Here is a 22,735-nt window from a genome sequence, read left to right as displayed (position 1 = left end):
TCTAGAATGGTCATTACCATGGTTGCCCTCCTCTACATGGGCCTCCTTTGTGAATGTACTTTCTAAAATTCTGTTCTCAAAACTGAACATATTACTCCAAATGGAGTCTGACCTGCGTAGAGTACATTTAAGGGTCTAAGTTTTCCAAAAGACTTTCTTTTTAGTAGCAAACTCTACCCCTTTCTTCCTCTCTTATCTCCATGCTTAAGTGTGCTCTGTATTACATTTTCCACTAGGGTAAGTAGAGAAGCTTAGAATCATAGCATTCAACAGAAAAGCACAACAATGAGTCTCCTCCACACTATTCCTTCGAAAAGAGGCAATTGAAAGGTTCTAGCTGAACATTTACAGTGAGAGGAAACTATCTAGCTCAAGAGGAAGTTAATTTCATTTTCAGATAAACCAGTAATTAGGAAGTTCTACTGAACTAAAACCAAAGCACCTTCCTTTGTTGTAGATTACTTATAAGTTAAGAGAAAGCAGGTCTAAAATTTGAATGCAAATCAATTGGAAAATATGATTTGATTTACTACAGGAACACATCTATTGTGTCAATTCCAGTACACCTGTTTTAACATGCTTTACCACTGATCTGATATACATGATTAAGAATTATTGGCCCTGGGCAAGTAACTCTTTGAAAGTCTCTAATTTCTTGCGATTCTGTCTAGTTGTGCCACTGTGTAAACATTTCTAGTTCCTTTCATTTATCCATGCATAGCTTTTCTACAAGAAAAATGAAGAGAATGACTTGGTTTTTTAAAAGGAAAAAGAAAGTTAATCTTAGAGAAGCTCTTACTGATGTAATGTTTTGTCTTTCATTCTCAAAGATCATGACATCAGGGGAGGTGATACCATGACAAGACCATGAACTGGATTTGAGTGAGTGGGGTACTATGCTAAGTCACCAGTCTTGTTTTCTATTTCAGAGTCATCTGGGTCAAGTGACCAGGTATGAATCAGAACAACTGGAGATAGCCCTGGATATGAGACAGTCAGGGTTAAGTGACTTGCCCAAGGTCACACAGCTAGTAAGTTGAATTCAGGTCCACTTGATTTCAGGACCAATGCTCTGCCATCTAGTTACCTCTAAATTTTTACTATTCCTTCTTATTAATTTATTATTGTGTGTATATATACATATATATATATGAACTTGGGCATAGTGTGCATGTAGAAATACTGAGTAGTACAGTTTTTAAATTACCATTTATTATTTTTACATTTTTTAAAATTTTGAGTTCTAAATTCCCACCTTCCTCTCCTTCTCCAAACCACTGAGAAAGCAAGCAATATGATATCATGTATACATGTGAAATCATATAAAACATTTCCATATTGACCATGTTAGCAGTTTAAGGGAAGTTGGAATGTGATATTTTTTAAGTCTAATTCAAAAGAAGGATTAGGTAAAAGGATTAGAGAAAGAGAGGCAATTGTAAATATTTATCAGAAGCATTTACAAGTGGAATCAAGAAAATCAGAATCATAAACATAGACTCTCAGAGTTGGAAGGGACATTAACAATCATTTAGTCCATCTCCTTACCCATTGAATGAATCTTCCAATATGATATCTTGTATCAGTGATCACCTAGTTTCCACTTCAATACTTTTAGAGTCAGTATCTGACACTGTAACTTGGTAATAAATGTTTATTGATTGATTGATTGTAACAAGAAGCCAGCTCCCCGAGAGGGCAACCCATTCAATTTTTAGTAGTGCTAATTGTTCAGCACTCCCTTAGTTGACCTGTACTTAGTAATCAAATGTCAATTGTAGTTATGATGAACCAGTCTTAACATTTATACCATTTATTACACTTTATTTTCAACCTTTGAAAGTCCATAGACGTTGCCAAGAAGAGCTACAGGTGTAAGCTCTGGGGAATAGCATTTAGGAAGCCAGGAAAGAACTTTTCAAGGATTATCATTTATCTGTTCTGATATTCATATGCAGGTCTTTGACATTAATGGGAATTATGTTCTTTAGCTGTGAAATAAAATCAAATGCTGCAATTAAGATTGAAAGATTGTTTTTTTTAAAAAAAACCTTTTTCTGATTGTAGAACAATATTGTGATCATGCTTAACATAATTCATAAACAAACTGAAACACTGTGTATGCTTTGCAGTGGATTGATTCATTCATAACGGCTTTAGAAAGCCATCACCTCTCTCTGTGTTTTATTCCAGAGAGCATTGTGTTCTTTGGACCAGAGGCTGAGTGAGGTAGATCTGTCAAACTGGAAGTTCTGGGTGAACAAAGGTGTCAGCCCTGTTAAAATCCCAAGAAAGTTTTAGGCAGATGTAGTTTAAGAGCAGATTTGATCAGTGGTTTGCTCTGCTTTGGAAAAGCAAAAGAGAAAAACTGCCTAACAATATTTTACTTGACCCTATTTTTCTTTTTCTCAATCAGCTTGCATTTATTAAGTGCCTGCTGTGTGTCAAATGCTAGGTTGGGGCGGGGGGAACACAAAATAGTCCCTGCTCTCACAGCTTTATGGGGGACACAACATTTAAAAAACTTTGGACAAACAAGGTACTAGAATGAAGGAGAAATTGGAAAGGTTTCTTTAGAAGGCAGGATTTTAGCTGGGATTTGAAAGAAGGGACATCAGTAGGTGGAAACAAGGTGGAAGAGCCTTCCAAGCATGGGGGACAGCCAGGGCAAAGGTAAAGAGTCTGGAAATGGAAATCATCTGTAAGGAACAACAAAGACACCAGTACAGTGAGAAAATTAGGAGGGTAGGAAGGGTCAGATTTTGATACACTTTATTTATTTGTTTGTTTGTTTATCCATTTATTTATTTATCTGGTTATTTATCTACCTATCTATCTATTTATTTGTTTGTTTGTTTGTTTGTTTTTAGTTTTTGCAAGGCAATGGAGTTAAGTGGCTCGCCCAAGGCCACACAGCTAGGCAATTATTATGTCTGAGGCCAGATTTGAACTCAGGTACTACTGTCTCCAGGGTTGGTGCTCTATCCACTTTGCCACCTAGTCGCCCCAGATTTTGATACACTTTAAAACTCAAACAGAGGATTTTATTCTTGATCCTGGAGGTGATCAAGAGACAGGTGTTTATTGAATAAAGGGCATAATATGGTCAAACCTGAGTTTTAGGAGATCATTTTAACAGCAGTGGATGATGGAATGGAGTGTAAAACACTGTATAATGTTTTAATATTGTTTTAGTTTTTTAAATTTAATTTAAGCTGGTTTTAATATTATTAAGGAGAACAGGGGCTTATTTGAGAGTCTTTTAAGGTAGAAATGACAGGATTTAGGAAAGTAAGTTAGGAATTGAAAATAACTGAAGGCTGCCCCCACCCCTCCTGATGAAAGCTTTTGACAGTCTTAGGAAACTTAGGAAGAGGAGAGAGAATATGAGCATAAAGTGACAGGTCATGGAATATAAATATTAGAAATAGAGATCTGGTCCAACTCCCTCATTTCTCAAGTAAGGAAACAGACAGACCCAGATTGGTGAAATGACTTGCCCAGAATCATTGGTTGAGAGTCAGAATTTTGGACCAGGTTCTTTGACTTCTTATCCAATGCTCTTTTCCCTTCTGACATCTAAATTCAGAATTCTGAGATTGACAGATGACTTTGTTATCAAGAACAGAAGCAGTTGGAAGCCTTAGGAAAACCTTTCCAGCAGAGATGTCCAAAATGGAATAAGGTACATTGAGGTGGGGAAGAAAGTATAGTCAAAGGCAGTTTAGAGGGAGATGATTGCCTTTGGGAAGACTTGGTCCAGATTGTCTCTAAAATCCTAATAACAACGACCCCACACAAACCTGACTAGATGATGGGTTAAAGACTTACCAGACCATAGGCAAGTTTTGTTCATTGAAGTTTCTCATTTGAATTTAGTGGAGTGCCCAGCTATTTTTCTTTCTGGAATGGAAATGGTATTTATGAGAGGTAGCCTGGCAAAGTAGAGAGAAAACAGGCCTCAGAATTCACAAGGCTTGAGTTTGAATTTTGCCTTTGATATATACTGCCTATGCTAGCAGGGACCTCTCAGGTTCTGTCTCAGGACAATTACTAAGATTATAAATTACAGAATTGTAGCAGTAAAGGTATTTTTCTTCACTGTCAATTCCCCCTCACTGGTGAAATTACAAGTCTGTAGCCTTGCTTTTATTCTTGCTCATCAACCCATTTCCCCCACCCCCAATAACCTCCTCCCCTCAAAAAAAATTTGGCACAGATTTTCAGTGAGGTTTTCTGACCCAAACCCTATCCATATCCCAGTACCTTAAAAGGAGAATTTTTTAGACTCACATTCCTCAATTATGAAACTTTTTTTCCCTTGGCAGTAGGACAATAAGGAGAGATTAGAGTCTGACAACTATAAAACCTCAATTAACCAGAACTTCTAAATAAGCATGTTTTTTCTTTTCTCCTTGCATTCTTTTACCAGAGGCAGACTCATCTAGTGGAAAGAATACAAGAGCAGAATCCCCAGTCCTGGAGGTCTAACTTTGCCACTAACTTGAACCATGATTTGGGGCATATCATTCATTGACCCTCTTTGAACCTCAATTTCCTGATCTGTAAAAGGAAAGGGTTAGGCCAGATGGGTTCTCAAGTCCCTTCCAGATCTAACGGAAAGCCCTCTTGACCTTGGAGTTAATGATCCTAATTTTGTATCCCATATCTAACAGCAGCTACGACCATGACCAAGGCATTTAAAATGGAACTTCTGTGTTCATCTGTAGAATGGGTCTGGTGAAAATATAGGCCTCTCTCACCAAATTATTATAGTGAGGAAAATATTAATGCTTGTCAAATTGAATTTTCATTTGGGACCTTCACTTTTTTTACCTTCTATCTCAGATTTTTAAAAGATTTTCCCCAGTGAGATGTCAGAAGTCTTTCTTATGATTCCCATGAATTTGGTTAACCAAACACTGCCATTCCATGTTGGGTTTTTGCACAGGCTCCAGATCTCACTCCCCTCAGGTAGAGCTTTTTCTACTGGCCTGATACTATCATGGGGGATAGCTCCTGTTTACCAATCCTGAAGGAAGAATTCATTCTAGCTGCTTCCAGATATGCTCATGCACCTTTATATTGTAGCTGTCCTAAAATCTAGCCACCTCTGATTGAGATGGCTCTCATTGTCTTCTAGCACCTCAAGCTGAGCTTTTGTGCCTGGGCATCTTTCACATCTCAAACCTTGGAAGAGATCCCAGAGACTTTGATCATGTCATGGCACTCTTCATGTTCAAATGCTTTTAAAATTTTTTATCTTGTTCCTTAAGCTGGGTGGTGGGTCTCTCCATGATAGAATCCTCCTTAATTTGTACAAGTGCTTATCTAGGCAGATTCTTCCTAAAACTGGGCCTCTTTACAACTTTCTTGATACATCCACATCTGGCACTTTGAGGGATTTTGAGGAATTTCCTACCTTAAGGTGACTATCTACTGTTAACGCTACTGGTCAGGAAGTTCTTTATTCAATAGAAATCTACCCTGTAAGGGCACATAGAACTGCTCATTTTCCCACCTAACACACTTTCCAATGAATATAAAGGCAGTGATCTCTTCCCTCTCCTCTCCAAAACCATATTTAAAATGTCAAAGTTACAAGGTTCCATTTGTCTGAAGAAAAAATGCTCCTTTTGTGTGTTCCCTTTTGCTATTTTACTTAGTATGCTGTGATGGTATGAACTGCTTTGGTTTCTGTGATACTGGTAGTCATTTAAAGTAGTTTATTTCAGATTTTGTATATAAATACATTAAATTTATCATGTCTTTGAGGTGCAATATTCCATCTGATTAATATCACTGTATTGGACTTGTTAAAATATTCTAACATCTTTAACAAGAAAAAAATGCTTCTGTCTCTGAGGAATTTTCTAAAACAAGGCTTAGATATGACATGAGTCTAGGATCTTCTTAAAATATGGACGACCCTTCTCAAAGGTTCTTGGTATAGGACAGGGGCAGAACAGTTTTTTTCCTCCACCCCAGAGTAACAATAAGACTAATAATAAACACACAGGGACAAGAAGATAAAGCACATTCAAGATCCCATTACACTCGTTATATTCTTCCACAAGGCAAAAAGCCATTTGTGGCATGACTGCACAGAGACTCACACCTGGTTGGTCCCACCAACTTGATGGGAAGGACCCACAAGCCAAAGAAGGTGGCCAACTCTCAAACTTCCTTAGGCAATCATATGTTATCAACTACAAACAGATGCTAGAGAGAGGGGAGAGAAAGTTTCTCTCCTCCTTGCTTGAAGTTCAAGAGAGAAAACTCTGGAAAAGAACCTAGAGAAAGAAAGCCTCCAAAGAAAGCAGGCAGAGTCATACATAGTAGGAAACATCCCCTGTAAGAATTTGTCCTTGAGACCCAGGAACTAGTGTTTTTCACTATCCTCCAGTTGATGGGATCAATCAGGAGCTACTTTGCCATCCCAAGAAGCTGCAGATTGGGGCGGCTAGGTGACTCAGTGGATAGAGTACTGGCCCTGGAGTCAGGAGTACCTGAGTTCAAATCCGGTCTCAGACACTTAATAATTAGCTGTGTGGCCTTGGGCAAGCCACTTAACCCCATTGCCTTACAATCTAAAAAAAAGAAGCTGCAGATCCCTCAGTTAGGAACCAGAGCTCCATGGGGGATGCCCCTTTTCTGACAAAGTCCCATTTTCTATAATTTTATTGAGAAGACAAGGTTTGTCCCCTTTACCTAGCTCCCCGAGATAATCTTTTTGCCACAAAACTAATTGCCCACAGATTCTAATGTTGATGTGGATTTAGGAAAGCATAGTTCTTTTAGATCCTTTGGAGAACTTCCCTGCACAAGCCTTATATGGCCTTGTAGATTAAAGGAAAGGTTTTTAGCAAGCCAGTTTAGAATAGGGAAATTAGGCTTTTTTTTTCTCCTTTCAGCATCTTTGGGACTTTTCAAAAAGGTTGTTGGCTTGTAACGTCTAAAACACAGCACTTCCCCTGGGTATTTTTTAGCCAGCTGCAAGAGGATTTCTCCTTGTTTTGGTTTCCAAGTTAAGAGCTTTCTTAACAGACAAAACTAAGTTCTGCATCACTTAACAAAGCTTTAGGAACCCGAATTTCTAAGTTTAAAAGCATTTAGTCTGTAATTAAAGGTCTTAGTCTGTAATATCTGAGAGTTGGGTTATATGATGTTTAGCATTCTGTGTTCTAAGGTCCATTCCAGCTCTGTTCTGTCAAGTCAGCATTTATTTTTAATGCTTTAACATTGCACTAAGGCTTGGGGAATTAGTGACAAGATCAAGATTAGACCTAGTCCTGGGGCAGCTAGGTGATACAGTAAATAGAGCACTGGCCCTGGAGTCAGGAGGACCAGAGTTCAAATTCAGCCTCAGACACTTGATAATTACCTAGCTGTGCGACCTTGGGAAAGTTATTTAATCCCATAGCCTTGGGAAAAAAACGCAAAACACTAACAACAAAAAGATTAAACATAGACCTGACCTTTGAGAAGTTTATAAATTACTTGGAAGAGTCTAAGGATCCTCTCATCTCTAATATTATATAATCAATCTCTCTCTCTCCATATGTATATAGAGAGAGATCGATATATGTATATGTATGTAACCATATAGTTATTTTATTCCATCTCTGACATTCTTTGTCATTGAGCTTAGACTGTTTTATTTGGAATAGATCTATTATTTCCCATTTAGACAGATGATCCTTGCTAAGGATCTGTATTTCTTTGGAGTTACTCAATTCAATCAACATTTAGATGTCTTCTGTATACAAAGTGTCATCCTCTGGGCTCGGGCTGTGAAGACAAAAGATACATGCTCTAAAGGAGCTTATGTTTTCATTTACACATATATACAGGTAAAGAAATACTAAGTATTCACAAATTACTTCTGCAGGGCTGTGGAGAACAACACAGCTGGGCGAGGTGTGGGTGGCAATAGAAACTTTGTATAGCAGATGGTAACTGAGTCTCCACAGCCTGGAAGGGAGATAAGGATTATGAAAGCCAGATAAAAGAGAGAAGACTATTCCAGGCAAGCCTGGGCCCCAGCCCAGGGCTGGGATCTTGGGCAACCTGTGTTATACTTCATAAGATTACATAGTTGAAAAGGAGCTTGGGAGGCCACCCAGGACAACTCCTTCATTTTGTGAATGGGGAAATTGAGACCAGGAGAGTCCAAACAGGTTATGAATACAGGGCTTCTGATTCCAAAGTCAACACCTTTCAGTCCCTCATTTTTAAATTCCAGGGGCATCTTTGTTATTACATTTCATTATGTCTATTCAAGTAGCAATTAGATGATGTTAAAAATCACTTTCCTTCCTTCCTTCCTTCCTTCCTTCCTTCCTTCCCTCCCAATTGTGGTTAAGTGACTTGCCCAGGATCACACAGCCAGTAATCAAAATCAACTTTCAAACAAGAAGTACAGGTAAGGGAAGCAAGCCTAGTTATAAGGTGCAAGCATTACCTGTGGGCTCAAAATGTCCATTGGCAGATAAGACGGTTGATGCAAACTCTTCAGAAAGTTTGTCTCCAAGACCAAGTTAGATCCTTATGCAGAGGTAGGTATTTTAGTACAAGGAGTTGGAACAGCCTTTAGAAATCATTTATCCAACTTCCTCAATTTACAGATGAGAAAACTTAGGCCTAAAGGTCTAAGGGGTTGAGGGTTGAGATGATTTAGATGAAGTCACACAACCAGTTAGTTATAGAGCCACGACTTTTCTAAGAGTTTCTTCCAAGGCAAATATAAATTTCAAGGAGCATGAATTCAGTTTCTCATCTGCTCTCCAGAGATTAGAGTCCTAAAAGAACCCATTACCTCATATCATCTTGTGACATTGGGTAAAAAATGTAGCAACCCCATTATCTTGACTTAGAACAGCATCTTTGTTACATAGACTACTTCCCCTCCCTTCTCTTCTTCTCCATCTGTGGCTATGGAGTCCTACAACATGAATTCCCTGAAGGAAGAATGTAGGCTATTGAAAAGGTGCCTCTTAATCTTGGACAAATCACTTCATCTCTCTTGACCTCGGTTTCCCCATCTGTAAATGAGGTGGGGACAGGGATTGGACTACTGATCTTTAAAGTTTCTTTGGGCTCTAAAATTCTGTATTCCATTGTCTCTTTCCTTCTCTGATCACATTTTCATATCTATAGGTTATAGATAATACTTATACCTCCACTGCTCAGAGGTGCTGTGAGGATCAATGAAAGAGCGTAGCTGTGTTCCATAAGTATAAAGCAGTATTATTGGAGTGGCCACATGGCCAGACTGACTGGCTCCAGAAGCCCACTTCTAGAAACATCAATTTAATACATGTTAAAAGCAGTCTCTGATAAAGTGACTTCTTATGATGAAATTGGGCCCCAGAGAATACTCAACTAGAAAATCTCCTGGATGTTCCTACCATTTTGGAGATGACTCACTCTCTCTCTCTATTCCTAGCACCCAGAGAATCAAAATTTCTCTCTTCAAAACTATTCTCCTGAAATCATACCGTTTTCTCCTTGCTTTGTCTATCCCTGTAGTGCCTAGCACACTTCCTTGATTGGTAAAAAGGAAACAAGCTATTTTACCATAATGGGTGGGTACTACAGGAAAAAAACACTCGGGGAGTTACAGGAATATAGTTTCATATTATTCAATGGAACTTGGGACAGTTACACACAAAGGAGGCTTTTCTGGTTGTTCAGAATCATCATGAATCCAAGTGGGAGGGATCTTAGAATCTAAGAATTGAAAAGGATCATATAATAACAATAACTGCTTTATATTATATGTGTATATTTTTAAAATTTGTATTACATAGGCAATGAATGTGTATTTTCTCATTTGAGTCACTCAAAATTTAACCAATTCCTAGTTAAAAAAAATTAAAGTTTAGGCTAGACAGAGCACTGGCCCTGGAGTCAGGAGGACCTAAGTTCAAATATGACCTTGAACATGATACGTATTAACTGTGAGACCTTGGGCAAGTCACTTAACCCTGTAACCTTGCAAAAAAACAAAAAGGAAAGAAAGGAAGAGAAAAAGAAAGGAAAGGAAGGAAGGAAGGAAAGAAGAAAGGAAGGAAAGAAAAAAAAAGGAAATTTATAGGGATTAAAGGATCTCTGTGAGCTAGCAGCTAGTCTGGATCAGAGCACCATCAGACCCAAGAGTCAAGCCCAACATTCTGCCCACTGCATTACATAGCTTCTCAACAAAGAATATTTGAACTAGAAGGGGCCTGAGAACATTGAATATCAGAAAGTCAGAGTTGGAAAAACACAGGATATTGTTTTTGGAACTCACTTTTCAGATAAAGAAACCGAGGACCTCCCCCCCCCAAAGTCACACAGCCCATCCATATCAGGCCTGGGAGTTGAGGCCTCCTGACTCCTACTTTGATATTTTTGCCTCTAAACCTTGTTGCCCTACCCCCCCATCCCCACCCCCACTTCCTGCCATAACCTCATGTCTACATCTGAGGCTGCCAGCCCTCTCTTTCAGTTCCTTTGGTTACCTTTTCTGCTAAGTGTGAAGTCATATACCTGATCTCAGAAGTCACTCCTTCATTTTCTTGGACTTAGTCCATTCATTCATTCATTCAACAAATATTTAGTGACCATCTGCCACGTGCAAGATTTGATGCTAAGCCCTAGGGAGAGACAAAAATAGCAAATATAAAAATCCCAACCCTCAAGAAGGTTTACAGCATAGTCAAGGCTGATAGCAAATACACATGTAATTATAATAAAACACATGGTGGCCTAAGAATTACTGAAGCTCCCAAGGATGGATAGGATCTTGTGGGTTTTTTCCTGACTGGGGTAAATTATCATAGGAACATGAAATTTAAATTAGGTTTCTGAAATAGTAGAATAAAGGGCTGGAAAACTGATTTATAACCAAATCCCAGAAGACCCTAAATGCAAGACCAAGAAGCTTGGGCTTCTGCTCTCCGAATTTTCCCTAAGTAGATTCTGGCTTCTCAGTCTCTAGTTAGATTCCTTGAGTTAGACTCTCCTGACTTTTTTTTTAGGTTTTTGCAAGGCAAATGGGGTTAAGTGACTTGCCCAAGGCCACACAGCTAGGTAATTATTAAGTGTCTGAGACCGGATTTGAACCCAGGTACTCCTGACTCCAAGGCCAGTGCCACCTAGCCACCATCTCCTGACTTCTTTATCTGCTTTTGAGTTAAACTGTCTCATGCTTTCTGATCCCAACTTTTATCTAAAAAAAAAAACTAGAGGTTACTTACAATTTTCTTGTCTGCCCACACCCCACCCCCTTTTTGACACTCTCTTTCCTAGCTAGCACAAATCTCACTCCCAGTTGTAATTGGCTTCTCAGAGAACATTCACATATGGCAAATCCATTCACACTTTGATTACTCTATCTGCTAACATATTCTAATGAAATAAATCTAGTCCATATATGATTTTCAGCAAAAGAGATTTTCCACTACGGGAAGATAAATACTCTGATGGCTTCACTTTTCGCCTTTGCAGAAAATAATCTTGTATTTTTTAAAAATTAAACCCCTCCCAGGGACAGCTAGGTGGCACAATGGATAGAGTACTGACCCTGGAGTCAGGAGTACCTGAGTTCAAATCCGGCCTCAGACACAATAATTACCTAGCTGTGTGGCCTTGGGCAAGCCACTTAACCCCACTGCCTTGCAAAAACTAAAAAAAAAAAAAATTAAACCCCTCCCCCTGATTACTTAGAACTGTAACTTCTAGGGGCAGCTAGGTGGCCCAGTGGATAGAGCACCAGCCCTGAAATCAGGAAGACCTGAGTTCAAATTCAACATCAAACACTTAATAATTACCTAACTGTGTGACCTTGGGCAAATCACTTAACCCCATTGCTTTGCAAAAAAAAAAACAAAAACGTGCCATAGCTTCTTAGAATTGAAAAGGATCTCAAAGACCATGCAGTCCAATCATCCTAGAAGAGAAATCCCCACAAAATATCTCTGCCAAGTGATCATAGAAAAATTAAGTATCCCCAGGCAGCACATTCCATTGTTGGTTCAATGAATATTTTAAACACCAACTATGTACAAGATGTTGTGCTATACCCTAAGAGTATAAAGCAAGCATATTGTAGTTCTTTCTCTCATGCAATGGCTTCTTTCTTGGAACCTACTATCTAATGGGGAAGGAAATATGGACAAATAATCATATATAACACAAGAAAGTAAGATAAATTTTTTCCAAATTTTTTCCCAACTATGTGTAAAAACAATTTTTAATGTTTATTTTTAAGACTTTGAGTTCCAAATTCTCTCCCTCCTTCTCCTCTCCCCTCCCTGAGAAAATACATAATTTGATATAGGTCATACATGTGTGGTCATGTGCAAAACATTTCTATATTAGTCTTGTGAAAGAAAACACACCCACACCAAAAAAGTAAAAAACAGTATTCTTTGATCTTCATTCAGACTCCATCAGTTCTTAAGATTTTCTTTTTACAACATCTTCATTTTTAAAAGTGAAAGAGAGAAGTACAGAGAAAGGCTATAGATCAATTGCTGTGAGAAATTTGAAAGGGGGTTAGTGTTTTCACCTGGGGGAGTTACAGAAGGCTTCCTAGAGGATATCTCTAATTGTTAGTGACATCTAAGTTGGGCTTGGAAGGAAGGATTTTCCTCAGAGAAGCTATCTATTTCAGATATGGAGAGTTGAGGTCCAGGAGAGGGAGAGTAGTCCATTTTGACTGGAGTACCTAGTACTGAAGGGGATAGGTAAAACTGGAGAGGTAAGTTGGAACCACATTGGGGAAATTTTTCCAGTCATTAGATAGATCTGATTAGGATTGATTCAATAAGCTTTCTCTATTTAGCATATCCCTAAGGAGTTCACTGTCAGAAAGAAAGGCTCTGTCCACATACACCAAGAAGCAAAAAACTAGAAACAAAATAAATACCATTGATCCAAGGTAGCTAAACACATTATGGTACATAATTATAATGAATTCTTATGGTGACATGAGAAATAATGAATGTGATAAACAAGAAGTCTAAACTTACATGAACTCATGCAGGGTGAAGTGAGCAGAACCACAAAACAATCGAAACTCAATGTTGCAAAATATGAAGTGCATATTTGGCCCCCAAAAAAGAGATATGAGAAGACACCTCCTTCTGCTGCTCTGTAGAGGTGAAGGTCAGAAAATGTGGAACAATACTGAGACACATTTTTCAGTCAGTTGTTTGATTTTTCTGGGTATTTTTTCCTCTGGGAAAAAACTATTTGTTCTAAGATGACTTTCTAGGAGGAGAGAATAAAAAATTATGGAGAAATTTTGATGATGTCTCTTTGTTCTTCATCCTCAGAGATGATCATGACATCAAGGAGGTGATGCCATGACAATCAAATGAACTGGATCTGAGGGAGGGGGGTGCTGTGTTAAGGCACCAGCCTCACTTTTTCCTCCAGAACCATCTGGGTCCAGTGAGCAGATATGAATCAGGATGACTGGAGATGGCCCTGAATGTGAAGTAGTCAGGGTTAAGTGATTTGCCCAAAGTCATACTGCCAGTGAGTGTCAAGTGTCTGAGATTGGGTTCAATCATTGTCCTATTGACTCCAAGGCCAGTGCTTTATCAACTATGCCACCTAGCTGCCCTTATGGAGAAATGTTAGCTATTATAAAAATCAATATAAAAATATTTATTCAAAATTATTTTTTAAAACTTTATTGGCAAAAAAATTTAGCAATGCACAATGAAGATTTTTTAAAAGGCAGAAAGAATAAAGCCTCAAGAAGTTTATATTTTTAAAAAATTTTACTTTGTTTTTTCCAATTATATGTAAAGATAGTTTTCAATATTCATTTTCTGTAAAAATTTTTAGTTCTGTATTTTACTACTCCTTCCCTTCCCTCCCCCCTTCTTAAGACAGCAAATAATTTGATATAGGTTCTACATGTATAGTCATGCTGAACATATTTCCATATTAATCAGATTGTGAAAGAAGAATCAAAACAAAAAGGAAAACTTAGAGGAAGAAAAAAATAAATCCAAATTTTTAAAAAGTGAAAAGCGTATGCTTTGGTCTGCATTCAGAGTCCATTGTTCTTTGAATGTGGATAGCATCTTCCATCACAACTCTTTTAGAATTACTTTTGGGGGCAGCTAGGTGTCGTAGTGGATAAAGCACTGGCCTTGGAGTCAGGAGTACCTGGGTTCAAATCCAGTCTCAGACACTTAATAATTACCTAGCTGTGTGGCCTTGGGCAAGTCACTTAACCCCATTTGCCTTGCAAAAAAAGCCTAAAAAAAAAAAGAATTACTTTTGATCTTTGTATGGCTGAGAACTAAGTCATCACACATTGTTGCTGTTACTATGTACAATGTTCTACTGGTTCTGCTCACTTCACTCAGCATCAGTTCATATAAGTCTTTTCAGGTTTTTCTGAAATCTATCTGCTTATAATTTTTTTATAGAATGATGATATCCCATTAATTTACATACCACAGTTTGTTCAGCCCCAATTAATTGACATCCTTCAATTTCCAATTCTTCACCACTACAAAAAGAGCTGTTCTAAATATTTTTGTTCATGTGGGTCTTTTCCCCTTTTTCGTGATCTCTTTGGGATACAGACTTAGTAGTGATACTGCTAGATCCAATGGAATGCATAGTTTTATGGGCCTTTGAGTATAGTTCCAAATTCCTCTCCAGAATGGTTGAATCTGGGGCATCTAGGAAGTGCAATGGATAGAGCATCAAACCTGAAGTCAGTAGGACCAGAATGATTGCCTCAATTCACAATTCCACCAACAGTGTATTAATGTCCCAATTTTCCACATCTCTAATATTTATCATTTTTTTTCTCATTAGCAAATCTGATAAGTGTGAGATGGTACCTCTGAGTTGTTTTAATTTGCATTTCTCTAATCAATAATATTAAATAATTTTTCATATGATTATAGTTTTCATTTTTTTAATCTGAAAACTGTCTAATCATATCCAAATTTGACTCACTTCTATATATGTTTTATAAATGAGTCCTGTATCAGAAATTCTAGCTGTGAGAACTGTTACCCAGCTTTCTGCATTCCTTTTAATCTCTAGTTTACATTCCACCAGGGATATAGAGCAGGTGCCCAGATAGAGCTGCTTTCTTTTGGGGATGAGGGACAAGCTCTAACAACCACTGGGAGTCCAAGAAAGGCTTCCCAAATAAATTAAAGTAGTGGTGTTAACATCTAATTTGCTACTGTACCTGAGGACCACGGGAGCTCTCCAACTGAATTGCATTTAAAATGTCTCCTATGTGTTGTATCCCCCCCACATTAAAATGTGAGTTCCTTGAGAGTAGGAACTATCCAAAATTTCTATTTGTACCCTGGCAGTTCATTAAGAGTTTTATCATGTGTTAACCTTTTTTTCTTCATTTGAAACAAAAAAAGGAAAGGAAGAAAAAAGAAAGAAGGAAAGAAAAAGGGAAGGAAAGGGAGGAAAGAAGGAACTAAAGAAATAAGGAAAGAAAAAAGAAAGGAAAGGAAGGGAGGAGGAAGGAAGGAAGGAAGGAAGGACTGACTTTAGGTAGGAAAGGGATTCTGAACTGAGCCCCAAAGGAAGAGGTATTAAGAGAGTTCCCCACATAGAGTTGAAAGACCAAATGATGACTACTGAGAACAAGTTTAACTAGAACAAGGCCATCTAAGAACACACCTATGTGTTGTATGTACTAGATATTGCAGATCAAAAGATAAAAATAAATCGGAAGCTTAGCTCTGAATTGAGAGGAAACAATATGCCCAAAGAAAATAAAGATAAAGATTTGCAAAATAGCTCTTGAAGGGGGAAGTTAAAGGCTGGGAGATGAGAGTCCTCATGCTAGAGATGAAGTTTGAGCTGAGAAAGGACCTGAGGAGTATTCTAGCCATGAGATACAGCCTGTACAAAGGTGTCGAGCCTAGAGATGGAATGTTATATATGAAGAATGGCCAGAAGAAAGGAGAAGTAAATGTGCAAATAACCCTGGAGTGGTGGGCAAGAGCTCAGTTACTAAAAGATTTAGATGTCCTTGGTTTATATTTTGTCTTAGAAGCAATTATCAGAAACAAATGGAGTTTCTTGAGGAGGGTGAAGAATAGAGAAGTAGGAAATAGTTTAGGCAAGAGGTGATAAGAACCTGAAACTAGGGTGGTAGCTTTGTGTGAGAAGTGGACAGAGAGGGATGTGAGAGCTGTGAAGGGGGAACTGGACAGGCAGCTGATTGACTATGGCAGCAGGGAGGGAAGCCAGGAAAACTGGCTGAATGGGGGATGGTGGTGTCCTTGACAAAAATCAGGAAGTTAGGAGGAAGGACAGGACTTCCTCACATTGAGCCTCCCTGTATTTTTCACACACTGAACCTTGTTCTACTCTTCTGGACTGAGCAAAACAAACCTGCTCTCCTTTCTGAAACCCCACAGGTGCTCAAACACAGTGCTTAGGTCTACCCTGAGCATCAACTGATGCCCACCACTCTGACCCTCTTACTTCTCTGCCAGTATGTGTCATATGACAGCATTGCCCAAAAAAGATTGATTTGGACATTGGCAGAGTTTAGAATTCAGAATTGGAAGGGCCCTCAACAGCAGTCTAGGCCACGAAAAAGCAATGTTTGTTCTCAACTCCTTCCTTCCCTCCCCCCACCCCAAAATGTTTGTCCAGTGTTATCAATACCTTTGTTTCTGAAAGCTTTGGGAATTGAGGACCATTTCAGCAGCCTCTGAAACATATCTGAAAGTTCCTTTCCAGCCTCAAATTCTTTGTGAAAATGGTAAGCCTAGCTTTAACTGTCTCTATTCTTTTTCAGGAGCTGGAGAAACTGGGACTGGGAGACAGTGTGGATCTTCACATATATGAAATTCCTGTAGAATATCAAACTGTCCAGAGGCTCATACCTGCCCTGTGGGAAAAACACAGTCCTCAAGTGAGTGAGAAAGCTAATCCCTTCTCCCCAAAACACACATAGACACACACACACACACACACACACACACACACACACACACACACACACAAAACACCAGATGATCAGCAGAGCCTTCCCCAAATTATGATACACTCCTTAATGTTCAATCCAAGGCAAATGCTAACCCCTCCCCAGTGGCCAGATTTGGCAATTGTCATTGCAGTAGCTGGGAATCAAATGTGATTCTGCATCTTTATAGAATCTCAATGTTAGCAATGGACCCACAACCATGTGCTTTATAAGCACATTCCAATCTTAGACTTAAGACTGGAGGAATTATTTGTGTGAAAGGACTTAAGGAATGCTGAAAGGTGTTACTATACCTTTCCCTAGCCAAGTAAGGTCTGGAAATGACCAGATTTAGTAATCCCTTTGTCTGGTTTAGGTACTGCTAATTTCTTCCCAATATTTAAGAGTTCTCAAAGGCTGTACCAGAGGAGTAGAAGCTTAAGCTTACCAGATCCTACCAAGCTGAAGTGGCTTTGATTATAGACCCTGTAGTGAACTATTATCCAAAGACTAGGCCTCCTAAATTAAGGAAGGCTTATCACTGGGTAAGGTGGGTGATGAATTGTTCAGCTACAACCACTCCCACAGATCATTTACTGTGTCAAAGAGAGGTTGCAATCTGATATTGCTGAAGGGAGTTCCCACATCAAGGAAGTGATGAATCTGTGAAGTAATAACATAAGATTTATTAGATTAGGTCATCACTTCCAGGAGTAACTATAAAATATATCTGCTGAGATTTATACTGGAACCGTTTCCTCTCAGTCCTTCCAGTCATTATTAAATATTCTGAATATAAATCCATAATTGACACCCCAGCAGGAGTGGGGGATCAACATGAGGACAAAGTCTTGAGGAAGGTCTGTCATACTCTAACCCAGTTGAGTTGTAGTAGAGTGAGGTGTCTCTGCGGCAGACTTGTGTCCCCCATTGTCTCTGCCTATTCACTCAGTCTTTGTCTCTTTCTTTGAAGACAATTGTAGCCCTTAAGTCACTGTTTCTGCTCCCTTCACCTGTTATTTCATGCCCTCATATCTGTTATTCTTCATTGCATCATGATACTATGTTACTTGAGCATATCACAGGTTGTTGGATTTTTTTTAACCTTTTTCAGTTGGACATTAAATTTGTTTCTGGTGTTTTCTCAACTATCGATAATATTGTCTACTGTTGAGCAGTTGATGTTTTTGTTTTTGATGTTGTTCTTATAGTATGACCCTAATAATAGGCCAGAGACGTGTCATTTTTATAGCTCTTGCATCCTCTCAGTCATTCTCCAAAAAGATGGAGTCTTTTTGTAATTCTACCAGCACTATACCAAAGATCGGAATTTTCACTAGCACTTGAGACAATTTAGAAATGACAGCTAAGCTTTGGACTCCTGAAATCTTAAGCTATCTCAGCTAAAATCTTAGAGACATGCATAGTTTGGCTTTTTGGGATTAACTGCCTCACTTCCCATGGATCTCACAAGTAGGTCCTGCCTTGTTAGCTATTGCCATGTTATCCCTAGGCAAGACCAGACAGCTCTATGCTGAGTCCCATGAATATGTCACAGTTGCACCAGCCCTGCTACTGACTTGCACCATTGCCTGAATTTACTGAAATGCAGAATGATAAATCTATCTAGTTCCTGTCACTGTTAAAGTCTGTTATTTTTCTGCAGCTGGTAGTCCATGTAGGGGTGTCTGGGATGGCAACTACAGTTACCTTGGAAAAATGTGGCCACAACAATGGATACAAAGGACTGGACAACTGCCTTTTCTGTCCTGGCTCCAACTGCTGTGTAGAGAATGGACCAGAATGCATCAACTCCATCATTGACATGGATGCTGTCTGTAAAAGAGTGACCACCCTGGGTCTGGATGTCTCAGTCACCATATCCCAGGATGCTGGCAGGTAGGACGGGTAACCTGCAAGGTGTGGAGCTCATACTTTCATCATCTGTAGAATGAAAGGATTTGACTAGATGGCTTTCCATTCTCAGACCTTTGATCTTATGATTTTTATTCTGGGTAGTTTGGAGTTATCTAGTGTCCTTAGGGATGGTCTTCTCTAAGACTAGCCTATCCCCTTTTTTGTAGAAAAAGAGACTCTTAGATTTAAGAAGGTCCTGAGTACTATGCAAAGACTTCTAGTCAGGGAATTTTTTTAGTTGAGTATTGCAGGACAACTATAATTGTTTGGGAATGTCTGTAAAGGCCAAAAAGGCAAAATTCTATTTCCTGGAACTCCATTCATTATTTCTAGTTTGACCTTCAAGGACTTATTTCTCTTCTCGCACTTCAGCCTGTGGCACAGATGAATAGAACTCTGGGCCAAGAGTCAGGAATCTTCAAATCTTTGTGAACCTAGACAAGTCACTTAACCTCTCTTTGCCTAATCTTTACTTACAAGATAGAGTTATAAGGATCCAATGAGAAAATATTTGCAAAGTGCTTAGCACATGGGCTTCATACATATTTGAAATAGTCATCATTTCAAGGTCTTCTTCAGACTCTTTCAAGTACCAAAGTCCTCCTTAACCTCCATTGGGGGGGGGGGGGGGGCGGGAACAGTGTCCATAGATTGTAATACACAGACTGTGACTGCCTTGATACTGTCCCACTGGGGAAATGACTTCCTTTAATCCAGTTAGTACCACTGCATGAGTGGCTCACCAACCTGAAAAGCAGCTTGGTGGTTCAGTGGATAGAGCACTAGCCTTGGAGTCAGGAAGATGAAAGTTCAAATCCAGCCTCAGACACTAGATGTGTGACCTTGGGCAAGTCATTTAATCCTGATTGCCATCCAGGGGCATCTCTGGTAGTTCTAGTTCTTGTCTGGTCATTGGACCCAGATGGCTCTGGAGAAGAAAGGGAGGCTGGTGACTTAGCACAGCAACCCTTCACTGTCTCAGATCCAATTCATGTGCTTGTCATGGCATCACCTCCCTGATTTCATGATCTTCTTTGAGAATGAAGGATAAAAACCATCAGTTTGACTTAGGTGATTATAACTCCTCGCTTTGCTCAATTTTAGTTTCTAGTCACTAAATGTCTGCTGGTGTATTTCTCCTTTTTTTGCCTTCCTTTCCTCTCACCAAATCTTAGGTACCTCTGTGATTTTACTTACTACACCTCCTTATACCAGAGCCATGGCCGATCTGCATTTGTGCACGTCCCTCCACTGGGAAAACCCTATAATGCAGACCAGTTGGGACGGGCCCTGCAAGTCATCATTGAAGAAATGTTAGAAATGCTCGATGTGTTGGAGCAGTCTGAAGACCAAATCAACTACAGCCACCAGCACTGAGATAGGCTGGGATGAGTGGATCACTGTGGTCTCATTTGGGAGCAGTCCCCTCCTGCTCGTCTCTAGGTACGCCATCCAGCCCTGCTGTACAGCAAGGGCACTAAAGACGCAAGCACACAAACCTGGCTTTGCTCAATTTCTCTGATGCATTCCCCTCCCCTAACTTTTCACCAGTGAAGTTGATTCAAGGAAGGGGGCAAAGATTTCCCTTTTTCCTTTCCTTTCCTTTTCTTTTTTGAAAATCAGCTGCAACCATTTACTTTGTTTCCTGAAGTAGCCCAACTTTCTGCAGAGTCTGTCCATTAGTCAAATGATATTACAGACTTGACTCCATGTGGGGGTCCAGATGTTCAGGACTGACCTGGAACTGTAGTATTTGGTTAAGGGGAAGCTGGATGATGATCTCTCCCCTTGTCCATGGTGCCCAGAGTGAATCCTTAATCTAAAAGGTTGGGTAACAGATTTTGACTAGGTCTATGTCTAAAGTAATAGAGAACAGGCAAACCTAAAAAGGCTGGGAGGGGGATAGTCTTCATTTTAAGACTAGCATTAGTTTGGGTAACAGGTTAATTTATAATCCTTTTTGGTTAAAAGTCAAACACAATACAGCAAAGGGTTTTTGTTTGTTTGTTTTTTTTGGTTTGTTTTAAGTTGGATTTTAGTTTCTTTCTCTCAGCCCCAAAGGTTCAACCCCAAAATGGGGATCTATGAAACTGAACATTGTACTGAGTATCCCAGGGAGCCTGGCTGAAATCCATTTTTTCTTGCTGTCTAAGAGGGTGGAGAGGGAGGTGTCCCACTCCCAGCTGCACACCCTCCTTGCCAGTTCTCCTACCCCTGCCCAGAGCAGAGGCTCTGTGTCGCCTGGGAGAAAAAGATTGTTTGATTTTTGTGTTCGTGAGTGGGATGTTTTGCTTTGAGGGTATTTTTTTGTTTAACAAACAAAACAAAAAAATACAACACAGCAATTCATTGAACTGAAAAAACATCTGAGCAGCCTCTGTCTGCCATTTGGGATTCATTTGCCTGCCCTCCTGAAAGGAAGTTGCAGCTCAGCTATCCTTAAGAGTTACCCATTACTTTGTGTTCTCTTTCTGTAGTCAGTGAGGGGAGGGTCCCTGGTAGGACCAATTTTAAGAACTGCTGACGAGTTCATTAAAGGACTATTTCCAAAGGGGATTTCCAGACAGCCTTCCCCCTCTTGCTTAGATCTAATCCAGGAATACTGAGGCCTAGTGTGAGGTTTTGGGGGAAGAGGAGAAGGCCATGAGACAGGGGAAAGATCCTCCAACAGAACTTTGACCTTTGGCCCTGACCTGGTCAGAATGTGATGATGAGAGTGTTGTGGTCTGGTGGGGGAGGCAGACAGGGAGGACCTGGACAGCGCCACACATTGAGCCTTCCAGCCAAAGTGAAAGAATTTAACCACACACCAAGCCTCCAGCTCCCCAAAAGTGGCCAGAAACTGTGGTTGTGCAATAGGGGGCAGAGTCCCTCTGAGGAAAAGTGACACCAGGCATTGCTGAACTGTGTCCTGCAGAAGACAAATTCATTGCTAATAAGTAGCTTAAGCATCTCCTCAAACTTTGTTCAAGCATCCCACCATTTCTTTTGTAAACGTTTGTTTTAAAAATAAATCTGATTTAACTATGTACATGTGAAAGCTGCTGGAACTGGACTCCACAAGAGTTATCCTATCTGCATTTTCCAGCATCAGCTTCTTTTTTTAAAATGAAATTCATTTTTTTAATGAGACAAAAAGCCAAGATTTTTTTTTTGAAGACCTCAAGAAACTTCTACTCTTCTTTGTTTCTTTGAAGGTCAGATGGCTTAATATATGGTCTCAGATCTCAGCGAGACCTGAGTTCAAATCCTGCCTCCGACATTTACTAGCTGAGTGACCACAGGCCACAATCTCCTCTCTAAAATGGGGATAACCTACCTCGCTGGGCTGTTGTGAGGCTCAGATGAGATCACGAATCAAGTGCTTTACAAAACTTAAAAGCATTCTAGAGGGGCGGCTAGGTGGTGCAGTGGATAGAGTACTGACCCTGAAGTCAGAAGTACCTGAGTTCAAATGTGGCCTCAGATACTTAATAATTGCCTAGCTGTGCGGCCTTGGGCAAACCACTTAACTCCATTGCCTTGAAAAAAAAAACTAAAAAAAAGAAAGAGAAAAAAAGTATTCTAGAAATGTTCACTTACTTCCAGAGCTGCTGAGTCTTTGGAAAACATGCATAGACTGAAAATGGGGAGCTATTTTACATCCCTTTCAAAAATCCTTGGCTTTCTTTGCCCAGAGAAGGGCAAGAGAAATGGGAGGTTTGTGGCAGATTTGAGGAGGAAGTCCTTCAGGCATTCCCTTGCAGGTCAGCCACATTCAGCTGGCCTGCAGAACCTGTTGGGTCTGGTTTATCCATAGGAGGCAGAGCTCTTGCTGCTCGGCTCACCCTCCTGAAGTCCTATGTC

At 39.6% G+C, this 22,735-nt stretch overlaps 1 protein-coding gene across 3 annotated transcripts in view; it reads left to right on the top strand.

Annotated features, from left to right (window-relative positions):
• PGPEP1 (pyroglutamyl-peptidase I) overlaps nt 1-22,153 on the top strand; it is a 32,467-nt gene extending 10,314 nt beyond the window's left edge. For 2 of the 3 annotated variants that reach the window (XM_074204784.1, XM_074204782.1), the window contains exons 3-6: nt 930-1,031; nt 16,805-16,921; nt 18,639-18,871; nt 20,065-22,153. In XM_074204784.1, the coding sequence (XP_074060885.1) occupies nt 987-1,031; nt 16,805-16,921; nt 18,639-18,871; nt 20,065-20,266 (597 nt within the window). In that variant the 5' untranslated portion in view covers nt 930-986 and the 3' untranslated portion in view covers nt 20,267-22,153. The remainder of the gene's footprint in view (nt 1-929; nt 1,032-16,804; nt 16,922-18,638; nt 18,872-20,064) is intronic. The other variant, XM_074204783.1, reaches the window with a different exon arrangement.
• Nucleotides 22,154-22,735: the final 582 nt, after the last annotated feature.

Source organism: Macrotis lagotis, chromosome X (genome assembly GCF_037893015.1).
Source record: "Macrotis lagotis isolate mMagLag1 chromosome X, bilby.v1.9.chrom.fasta, whole genome shotgun sequence".
NCBI classification, from domain to species: domain Eukaryota; kingdom Metazoa; phylum Chordata; class Mammalia; order Peramelemorphia; family Peramelidae; genus Macrotis; species Macrotis lagotis.
This window is presented reverse-complemented; position numbering and strand designations above follow the sequence as displayed.